The sequence below is a fragment of the Rattus norvegicus genome, chromosome 7 (genome assembly GCF_036323735.1).
Source record: "Rattus norvegicus strain BN/NHsdMcwi chromosome 7, GRCr8, whole genome shotgun sequence".
Lineage (NCBI taxonomy): Eukaryota > Metazoa > Chordata > Mammalia > Rodentia > Muridae > Rattus > Rattus norvegicus.
Window position 1 is genome coordinate 72,211,598 of NC_086025.1, and position 12,033 is coordinate 72,223,630.

Here is a 12,033-nt window from a genome sequence, read left to right on the forward strand (position 1 = left end):
AAAACACACATGGTATGTACTTACTGATAAGTGCATATTGTGCAAAAATCTCGGAATACCCATGCTACAACTCACAGTTCAAATGAAGCTCAAGAAGGAGGAGACCCAAAGTGTAGATGCTTCAGTCCTTCTTAGAAGGGGGAACAAAATACTCACAGGAGGTAGAGGGTAAAAGGGACTTGGGAGAAAGAATGGAGGAGGAGGAAGGGAAAAAGGGGGGCAGGAACAGGTATGGGAAGAGAGATGGATGATATACAGAGGGCCAGGAAATTGAACAGAGGTGTATAGCAAATGGGAATGGGAACTGGGAGTAGCCACCAGCAAGTCCTAGATGCCAGGAAAGCAAGAGACTCCCAGGACCCAATGGGGATGGCATTAGCTGAAATATCCAACAAAGGTGGTCAGGGAGAACCTATAGAGACCATATCCAGAGGTTAGGCAAGGCCCCCAGTTGGGGGATGGGGCTACCCATTCATCTCCACATTTTTAACCCAGAATTGCTCCTGTCTAAAGGGAATATGGGTACAAAATGTGGAGCAGGACTGAAGGAAAGGCCATCCAGAGACTGCCCCACATGGGGATCCATCCCATATACAGTTACTATTGCTGATGCCAAGAAGTGTTTGCCTGATATAGCTGTCTCCTGAGAGACTCTGCCAGAGCTTGACCAATACAGATACTGATGCTCGCAGCCAACCACTGGATTGAGAAATGGGGTCCCTGATGAGGAGTTAAAAGAAAGGACTGAAGGAGCTGAAGTGGTTTGCCGCCTCATCGGAAGAACAGCAATACCAACCAACTAGACGACCCCTTTCCCCCAGAGCTCCCAGGTACTCAACCACCAACCAAAGAGTACACATGGAGGGACTCATGGCTCTAGCTGCATATGTAGCAGAGGATGGCCTTATCTGGCATCAGTGGGAGCAGAGGCCCTTGGTCCTGGGAAGGCTCAATGCCCCAGTGTAGGGGAATGTAAGGGCGGTAAGGTGGGAGTGGGTGGGTGGGTAGGGTACCCTCATAGAGACAGAAGGAAGGGAGATAGTATAGGTAGCTTCTGGAGGGGAAACTGGGAAAGGGGATAATATTTGAAATGTAAATAAATAAAATATCCAATTTAAAAAAAAGTGTGCCTTTCTGAACTTCATATTCCCTAAGACTTTTAACACCTGAGCCAGTAGTAAAATACCTCAACCTAGCTTTACTGACAATTACATTTTTTCCAAATGTTTTCTAAGGGTGGTAGTCATTGCCTGCAATCTTCATCTCTTCAGTTCTTCTCTAGGATGTTGATAGAATTGTAATCTGCTCCAGCAGCAATGCCTGAACATGATCAAGCATTATTATTATGAGTTTCAGTGCTATCACCCAGGGAAGGACTGGAAGCCCTCGAGTTTCACACAGTTCTTAGAATAAGAGGGCAGCAAGCAGAGAGAACTCAGAAGTCCTCAGGACTCAGTCCTCAGGACCATGCCACACTGTGGCCCACCCACGTGGTTGTGGTAATCAGTGGGCTGCATTCCATTGAGTTAAAGCCATTTGTAGTTACTCTTGCATGGCTTTCAGCAACAGAGTAGGTTCCAGGACAGACAGGACTTCAGAGAAACCCTGTCTTGAAAAATAAACAAACCATTGCCACCACCACCAACAAAAAGAATAGAGATGAAGTACAAAATAACAGATAACACTAGTATGTGTTTCACTTAGTCATATTTCATATAATTTCATTGTAGTTATATGCATTTGTGTAAATTATGGCTGCGTATAAAATGTAATGCTTACTATGGGCCAAGTTTAAAAGAATAATAATACTATATACAGCAGAGTTATCTAACCTTTGGCTTCTGTAGCTCAATTTAGAAAGAAGAATCATCTTGGAGCTGGAACAATGGTTCAGAAGTTAAGAGCATGAGCTGCTTTTCTGCGTATGAGATTAAAAAACTCATACACATAAAATAAAATGCAAATAAAAATTTTGGCAAAAATAAAGATTAAATAATTGTTTTCGGCCACTCAGGAAATACACAAATGTTTATGAAAGCTGATGAACAAAAATGTCTGTGTATATTTTTCATAATATTTTCTAGCACAGAAAAGCAAGAATTCTCACAAAATAAGCCTAATTATATAGTGCTCTATTCAGAATCTATGAAATAAAGTGGCCAGGTGTGGTAGCGCATACCTATAATCCCAGCATTCTGGAGGGAGAGGTTTGTGTGAGTTTGAGGTCAGCCTGGTCTACATAGTGTGTTTCAGGATTGCCATGGCTATGTAAAAATACCTTGTCTCAAAGAGCAAAAACAAACAAACAAACAAACAAAAATTTAAGACAATGTTTAATGTAGGTCAGGCTCCCCTGGAACTCACTCTGTAGGGACTCACTATGCAGGGACTCATTATGCAGGAAGACTTCTCATCCCCCTGCTGCTACCTCCCGAGTGCTGGGTTAAAAATCCTCACTATCATACTTGGTTTATATAGTGCACATCAAACCTTGAGTTGTACGTCTGTTAGAACCGAACTATGCTCCAAGTTCAGAGTGACTATGTGTAGGTGTGTGTGCAGGGCTGGACTCATCCTTGGGTCCTAAAGTGCATCAAACTTAATTTTTGAAGCAGAATTACTCATTGTAGACCTGGGTCTTGATGTCTTGACTAGGCTGTCTACCCAGTGAGTCCTGGGGATCCTCTTGTTTCTGCCTCTCAAGTGTTGGGAGTATAAGTAAGTATGCTTCAATGCCTGACCTTTTGGTCATGGTTACAGTGAACACTACACCAGCTGAGTGGTCTTCTCATCCCATCTGGAGAGTTGTTTAAAATCAAGTAGGTCCCAAGTTTAGCCACTAATAAATATAATGATCAGATTTAAGTAATAAAGCACTGACTGATTTTGTCTTACCTATAAAAGAAAAAAATACAAGGACAACATAAAACTAGTGGTGTTACATTTGCACCAGAATCTGGACCAGCCCTCAACGAGCTCTTAAGTTGCTCATCCTATATTTTGGTTCTAATTTTACTTTTTGTGTGCTTTGTTCTTGCAAATAGTTGTTCACAAATGTAGGTTCACAAATGTAGGAGACAACAGCAAGAATTGTGATTGTGGAGCCAGGGATATTTTTTTCTGGGAGATAGATCTTGTAAATGTCAAGTAAAGAGATATGAATAGAATCTTATCAAGTTAAATATCTGACTGAAGCTCCATTTATTGCTTGAAAACTGACAGGTGTCATAATTATGTCAAGTAAAGATGGAATAGAAATATTTTCCTGAAAAACTTAAAATCTGTTTCAAATTATTGAATCAGATTGACAATCAAGGCTACATAATTTAACTGTTCACAGGATTATGTTTAGCAAACATGTCAAAACGCATGAAGCTATCTTCCTTAATTTGAGTTTACTATAATTTCAGTTTCATAATACTGTTAAGATTGGAAATATTGTTTTGATAAGTTGATTTTTCACCTGAAAGATGCATGTTTAATTTCTTTAAATGAGTACTTGAATCCATGAAAAATACTATATCTCTTAAACCAGTTTTCACTGGCAAATTGTGGCATAAATTTTGTTTTTGATACCACAAACAAGTTGGCAACATTTGTAATTCATAAAATCTTTTCGACATTTGGCCTGAACTTAGCCATCCTACATCAGAAACATTAATGTTGTCCTGATAGTCAGCATCAGTACTTTTTAGGAATTGCTAATATTGATTCTGATTTAATTCCTTTGTCACTGTGAAACTTTCATGATGATGACTCGTATGGTGCTTTTGCATGTAAATTTTTGATATAATATGCAATATCATTAAATATTAACTTTGGGAAACAATTAAATGAACAGTAGATGCTGGTTTCCCCCCTTTTGTCTTTCCTCTCCTCCCCTCTCCTCCCCTCTCCTCCCCTCTCCTCTCCTCTCCTCTCCTCTCCTCTCCTCTCCTCTCCTCTCCTCTCCTCTGCTCTCCTCTCCTCTGCTCTCCTCTCTTCTCCCCTTCCCTCCCCTCCCCTCCCCTCCCCTCCCCTCCCCTTCCCTCCCCTCTCCTCTCCTTTCCTTCCTCCCTCCCTTCTTTCAGTTGTCAAGTTGAAGTAAGCTATGGTCATCTGGAAAGGAGGAATCTCAATTGAAGAACTGCCCCCATCAGATTTGCCCTGAGGGGGCATCTGCATGATTAATGACAGACTGTGTGTGGTGTTACTACTGAGCAGGTGGGCCTGGATTGTCTAAGAGAGCAGGCTGAGCAAGGCAGTAAACAGCTTCCCCCACACCCTCTGCTTCAGTTCTGCCTCCAGTTCTTGTTTTGCCTTGAGTTCTTGCCCTGACTTCCCTTCCTGGTGGACTGGGTACCATGAAATAACCCCTTTCCTCCCAAGTTATTTTTGTTAATGGTGCTTTTCACAGCACTAGACAACAACTGTACTAGATATGTTGACAGTGGACAAAAAATCACATTAACATATTTTCTCTTCTTTCACATAAGTTTCTTGATTTAGTTCTCTGTCTCTGTCTCTGTCTCTGTCTCTTATTTAGGAAAAGTGAGAATGTTGCTTTTATAGAGTATGCTTCCACAGCAACAGGAATCCTTGAGATGGATGTGCTCCACAGTCCTCTTCTTTTCCTATCTTTTTGTCTAATTTATTTTATGCGAGTCCAGTTGGTGACTTGTCTTCACTTGCATTATGTTCCTCTGGCATTTATTTTATTTTATTTTTTATTTTTGGAAGGGAGGTGACTGTACTAGACAATGTAATGACTTTAGAGTAGACCCAGTGTCTCATTGGAGGAGAAGACACCTGTTTCCTTTGTTTTCATTTACCAGTAGTAAGTTTTAGAGATAGCCATCTATCTTGAAGAGGAAAAGTGTGATTTTATAGTTCTGTAGTGATAAGGGTATCAGTATTTGAGGGGGTTGACATCAGAAAAGAATAAGTCAAAAAAGAATGACAAGGAGGGAGAAATAGAGACAACCATAACAGCCTTTCAACCAGGATAGAAGCTAAAACACACTGTACAATTAAAGTAGAAAGTGTAAAATATAAAAGAGCAGTGAGATGAAGTTGAAGGTATTTAATATTTTTTTTGTAATTGGGATGTTGTGGTTTGTCCCTTCCCTTGTATTTCTCTACTGATATGACTGGGGCCTGCTTATTTTAGTAAATTCAAATAAGTTAATATGTTTTTCACAGGCAGAAATATTTTCTGTGTTGGAGGTCAACTTTTAGCCAAAATTCCCTAGTCTGAGACCTTGTCTGTGGTGTTTCGGGATTACATGTGGGCTTTTCTACATGGGGTTCCTTGAGGGAGCATGGCAGGCTTGCCTGCCTATGCTTTCTCTGTGGCTGGGAGCTGTCTTCCTGAAGTGCCTCTCAGAAGACTGCCACAATCCCTGTAGTATGGTTTCCGCAATTCCTTTGTGTGCCCGGGCAGTGAATGGTACCGTGTGCTGCCTGTTCCAGCACTTGTCTCCTGGGTGCCCATTTAGAACCTCAGCTTCAGAATTCTGGTCCAGTCTTCTGCTTCTCTTTTCTACACTCTGCTAAGCTCTGACTGACTGACTCCACAGGAGCCCTGGTTAAATCTCTGCCAGTCAGCTGGGTCTGTTTCTGCTCCTGACACTGCCATGATATTAGCAGATAGAAGCTCCGAGTGAGAAAGAGAACATGTCTATGCCAGTGGGCTTTCCTTCCTTGTGTTCATCTGTGCCTCTGTCTGCTGCATGGCATTGTCTACACTCAGTGCAGTCCTTCACTTGGATCAAATCTCTCTGGGCCATTCTCACAGACACCTCCTGAGATCTGTTTCACCAGTCTCACAGTGTTGCTGAATCCAGCTAAGTTGACACGATGAACCATTGCATACCATAAAACTAACATAAAATCCGACTTACAGAGAAGATTCAGCTTACATTACTGATGCAATTTTATAATGAAAAATCCTAGGTTGTTGTGCAAATTTTATTTACCAAGTTTTAGTCTTTCGAGAAAATAAATGCATTTCTCAAGAGAGTTCTTAGCCATTTATAGGAAGTCTAGTCTTACTAATCACACCCTGTGTGAGATTGTTCTCAGTCTTTTAACTGTTCAATGCTGTTAGATTTTCATACCTACTGCTGTATGTTGATCCAATCTCATCCTCATTTTCTGAAACTTGTGAAAAGAGCATACAGATGTAGCTCTGTGGAGTGAATAGTTTGACTTAGTAAGGCATAGTGCATAATACGAATCCAAGGGTGTATAGCCTGGTTTACCCCTAGTGTACTGTGACTGCCTACTGCGTGTATAGCTGTGCTAAATCTCTGGTGTACTGTGACTGCCTACCGTGTGTATAGCCTGTGCTAAGTCCCTAGTGTACTGTGACTGCCTACCGTGTGTATATCCTGTGCTAAACCCCTAGTGTACTGTGACTGCCTACCGTGTGTATAGCCTGTGCTAAGTCCCTAGTGTTCTGTGACTGCCTACCGTGTGTACATCCTGTGCTAAATCCCTAGTGAACTGTGCCTGCCTACCATATGTGTAGCCTGTGCTAAATCTCTGGTGTACTGTGACTGCCTACTGCGTGTATAGCCTGTGCTAAATCCCTAAGCCCTACAAGCAAAACAGAATAGAAAAACCCAAATGAGCCAACTCTTTTCTTCCCCTTTTGTATAAAATTGACTGAAATGCTCAATTCTTTATGATGTAACACTAAATTTTTCTGTGTAATAATCCAAATTTTCATGTCCTTTATATATAACTACAAATGTATAGATAGAAACTGCTGCTTTAGTACAGTGCACTCAGTTGTGCAAACTTATTTTTTTAGGATCAAAGAAGAGCACAAACCACAACCGACACAGTAAGTAAACGTATTCTGGTGCAGTACAGTTGACTCCTGTTCTTCTGCCGTGTTCTGCTCTCTGCACCTCTATGGTATTAGCTTACACTAATACTGGATAGGCTGCAGCTAGTGTGTCTTCTGCTTTCTGACTTCTAGCTTGTAAGAGAGCTGCCTGCAGCTTCTTACTTCATCCACATAGTGACTGGATGTAGGTTTTTGTTGCCTGCTTGTGGACTAGTTGAGTGTTCAATTAATTTCCCTACTTTCTGATTGCCTGGTGATAATTGGAGCTCACATTTCCATTGGCTGTAGCTTTTGTGCCTGTGGTTTTTTTCTTTTTAATTTATTATTACTTTGGGTAAAAAAATGAATCTACATTGTTATTCTTTTGTTTTTTTCAGTCACATTATTTGCTTATTTAAACAGGTGGTTTCCCTTTAGTGGGATCACTGAACTGGTAAATAACGTTCTTCAGCCCCAGCAAAAACAACACAATGAAAAGGAGCCCCCGACGTAAGTAAGCGGTCTGCATAGACTAACAGTATCTAATGCAATAGGACACTGGAGAGTGTGAGTTAAAATTCTGCCCTGGAATGCAGGGCCTCAGTGAGGGAAACTGTGAGGCGAAAGTTCAGTAGTTCTGCCGTTCGTCCATGGGAATCTAGACAGAAAACAAGGATAACTTAGAGGACATGGAAAAGAACAGGCAATCCTCCTCACTTACATGAATATGTAACCCAGAAACATATTTTCCCAATAATGTATATTCTACAGTATCTCCAAACAAGAGTGCTAGAGGATAGTAAGAAGTATTAACTCCTAAATTTGTTGTGCGGTCAAATAGTTTTGGATAAGTTGTTTTAAGAAAGATTAAGCAGATTTAGTGTGGCAATTCTGAGAACCTAACTAGGATTAGATCTTAACACTGTTTACTAAACTTATTTGACTATCAAATTATGCTTCACAACACATTTTTACATTATAAAACTTGATTGGGGAATAAAGTAATGTATTCTCACAATGACCCGAAACACTAAAAACTTCTAGATTCCTTTTCCTTTAGTCGTGTAAAGAGATTTTAAAGAAGTTGTTCACAGACTATGCTTATTCTTAATTGCATAAATGAAAGTGAAATAAGTCACTTGAGCTTACAACCTATTGACCCAAACTGATTACAGGATCTGAGCTATAGGCAGTGGGGTCTGAAAATGTCTTACCATGCCATGGACGAGAGGAAACATGTACATAATGAGCAACGTAACATCGACTATAGTTAGTTCACATTTGATTTTTATTGATTTCTGATGGAAATTTGCCATGCGAATAGCTATTGCAATAAGAATAATAATAGTATATATTTCAGTACTTTCCTACAAAAATGCTGTAATGGCTTGGATTAAGACCAAAGGTTAGGGATAATAATGTTATGAAAATTCACACCAGGAAGTATATTCAGAAATGACATTTGCTGTCTACAGTGATTTTAGGAAACCAGTCCTCTTTTGTGTTGGATAGAAACTGTTTACCTTATTTTTTCTTTTGTTTTTGTCAACAGTCATTGAATGTTTTTTTTTCCTCTAAAGATTACATATATTAGGGGATTCTCATATTTATATTTAGGGGATCACATATTTTAAAGATTCTACTGAAAGTGATTTTCAATAGCCCATAAAAAGGAACTGTCCTTTTAGCTATCAAACATGCATCCAAGGAGCAATATTTGGGAGCTTTTATCAAAGGGCAAATTGTTAATCAACCACCCTTCTCCTGCCTCTCTGCCCCCTCCCTTCTTTCCCTTCCCTTCTCTCTTCCTCTTTCTCTTCCTCCTGCCTCCTTCTTCCCCCTTTCTTCTCTTCATTGCCCCCACCCAATTTCTTTTTCTTTCAGAAGACTGAATGTTTTGACTTCAGGTCACAGAGTCAGTCACTACCTGCCTGTATTGCTGACGAATAGACAGGGTGTCACAGTGCCTGCCCCTTGTGCTTGCTTACTCAGTGTGTAATGGACCCGAATCTAGGATTAGAAATGAACATTTAAAACAACAGAGCAGCCTCTTATTAATTCAGACGAGGAGATAAGGTCCTTCAGAGTATTGATCGTATATTTTGAAGGGAATGCCAGTGAAAATCGAAGACTTAGAAAATAGCATTAATTTTGGCTGGATGTGGTGGTGCCCATCTTTAATTCCAGCAGTGAGTAGGGTGTCTGTGAGTTTGAGGCCAGCCTGGTCTACAGAGCAAGTTCCAGGAAGCCAGAGCTACATAATAGAGACATCCCCTCTCTCAAAAAAAAGTTTAATTTTACATTTCCCTTGTTATTTTTTGGAAAGACTGATGACAGTATTGAGAAAAGATCTTTCATTTTAGTCTGTGAACTTACTGATGCTTGATTGGTCATGGTTGAACGTTGATATAGTTATGAAATGATGCAGGCAGTTACTGCACATAGATATATATAGGTCCAATGTAGTTTTCACTCTGAATAATCTAAATTTGACTGCATCGGTTGTATACTTTAGAGCCATCCGAAATTCTTTGGGGCTTAATGAAGGAGTAAATAAATAAGAACCACAACAAATATATTGTTTATTCAGAAAATGCTATTTCTGTCATGGTACATACCAATAATCCCGGCCACTCAGGAGATTGCAGTTGGATGTTGAAACATGGGTCATAACAAGATCTTCTCTTAATAAAAATAAAGGTATGAAAGGGTTAATTGCTTTTTTATGCAAAGAATACGTTCAGTGAGAGATGCATCAACTGGGTGTTCAACTCATTGACTCGTTATATATAGGGAATGTATCTGGCAATGAGCATCACGTTCACGAAGCTGACTACTACCAGCCATCTTACCTCATGCTCCTTCTTCAGGAACGCTGCCTCCCTTCCTTGAAGTGGGGATAGCTTGTATCCTGACCTCTATATACACACTGTTTTCTACATAGCATCATTATTTTTGTCTATTTTTATTTATGCTACACAAATCCACCATATGATGTAGAGTCTACTGTGTCTTATTTTTCACAAGGTATTTGTGAGATACAGAGTTTGATTTCAAGTAGCTGTGTCTCATTTATCTCTTAATGTACAATACTTTGGTATATTAGTAGGTTTTACTTTATCTATTTTAGTCTGAAATATTTTATCTTATTTCTAGTCTTTTGACTACTATCAATAGTGCTGTTTTATGCATTCTGAAGACATTATTTTCCTGGCTACTCTGGAGGATCATTTTATAGTTACTTCTAAAAGTAAATACTTTATCAAATTAAAGATACTTTCAACATTGAAATTGCTTACTGTGTCAGGGTGTTTATCTCCATTTCCTGAATGATTTATTTGATAATGCTGCATGTGCCATTTGCTGAGCATGCCTTAATCCTTGAGGCTTTAGTGACTCTGCATCTGACCTGGACGTGGGGAAAGGGATTGTAAGTACAGAGGTGCTACAGAGGATTGAGGGACTTTATTGTGTCATGTCCCTTCACTCTGTGAACTGATTGCAGCTTTATAGTTTGTCACTGCTCCAGAGGCAGTGGGGTCTGGGAGAATGGAGCCAAGAGTGAGGTAGACTAAGGTCTCAGAAGGTCTCATAAAACTTTCTTCAGAGCATCAGACAGTTTAACCCTCTCCAAGGGTTAAGGGGAATCACATGAGTAAAGTTTACAATCACAAGGACAAGCTGCATGTGGCAAAAACCCGTTTTTCCATGGTAGCATATAGACAAGTAACAGTAGCCAGTTGTAGGGAAGAGTGTGAAGTAAACGCACACCTACCCGCTACACCAGGAGAGCACATCCCACAAGCAACTCTGTGCTTTGAGGAAAATTAGGTCACAAGACTCTTGTTTTCTCACAAGCACTCAGAATTCTTCTTAAATGACTCTGCTCTTGGACCATGTTTTAACAATAGTTAACTATGTCAACCAAGATTAAGTGTAATTAAGTCATAGAAATCTCTAGGAATGTAAGTAGTATCATCAGAGCTTTATTTTTTAAACACATGGTGTTTTATCTAGGTGATGGGGCATCAAGCCATTTTGTTCCCCAAATGTGATCTGAACAAGGACAACACTAGTGGACATCCCGCAGTGGGTGGGAAATGCCCACGAGGCCTCGACCCTACACACAGCACTGCAGGCAACTGAGGAAAGCTGGGGAGGGTGAGGTGCTTTTCCTAAGGGAGGAGTGCACTAATTGTTGTCCAGTGCCAGATGGCCAGCCCTGAAAACATGCATACAAGTAATGTATGGGCTAAAGACACTACATTTAGGACTAAATATGTATACACATAAGTATATATGTGGGCAATAACAGTTAGTGAAAAAAAGGCCATGAATTTGAAAGCAGGTAACAGGGTATGGGAGGATTTGGAGGGGGGAAAGGAAAAGAGAGAAATGTACTTATATTATTTAAAAAATAAAACAAAATGACATAACCAAAACCAAGTGTGTGCACATAAGCACAATGCACATGCAAACGTACATGCACACACAGAAAACCAAAACCAAAAAACCCTATGGAATCAATCCACTTTGCTATTGTCACCTACTCCTTAGCACAGGACCAGCACTGAAGTTTTGTTGATTTACCCAGTGTCATTCCATTGAAATAATTTTCCCTTTTCCTCTCCCAGCAGCTATTAACTGCAACTAGCTTCTTGGCTAGTGATGGGACTTTATGCCCACTTCCTTTCTCTGTGCTGGCATTTTTTCCTGGCGTGCACTTATGCAGTCCTTGTACATGCTGTTAGTCTTTGGATTCATATATGCATCAGCCCAGCTATGTCTGAAAACATTTTTTTTTATGTTGTCCATTACCCCTGGGTCTTGCAGTCTTAGGTCTGCTATTCTTCATAGATCTTTGAGCCTGGAGGGGAGGGATGTGATAAAGATATCCCATTTAGGGCTGATTGTTCCAAAGCTTTTCATTCTCTGCATATTGCCTATCTATAGGTTTCTATGTTAATTGCCGTTTTAACAAGAAGCTTCTCTGATGAGGGTCAAGTGATGTACCCAATGGGTAAGCAACAGTCATTAGGGGTTGTTTTATTGTTGTGTCTATTTAAGAGAATAATAATTGTAGGTTTTTCCCTGGGGCCCTTGACCTGTCTGGTCTCAGGTTGGTTGTTGGCCACTTTAGCAGTTGGAGTATGAGCTCTGTGTCATGGAGTGGGTCTGAAGTCAGTAAGAAGGGGAATGGTCACTCCCACAACATTTTT

The 12,033-nt window shown here is 40.2% G+C and overlaps 1 protein-coding gene across 35 annotated transcripts in view; it reads left to right on the forward strand.

Annotated features, from left to right (window-relative positions):
- Positions 1–12,033, forward strand: part of Rims2 (regulating synaptic membrane exocytosis 2) — a 511,056-nt gene that overhangs the window by 78,594 nt on the left and 420,429 nt on the right. For 11 of the 35 annotated variants that reach the window (XM_039078274.2, XM_039078264.2, XM_063262877.1 and 8 more), the window contains exons 2-3: positions 6,797–6,829; positions 7,213–7,324. In XM_039078274.2, coding sequence (XP_038934202.1) covers positions 6,797–6,829; positions 7,213–7,324 — 145 coding nt within the window. 35 annotated transcript variants of the gene reach the window in all.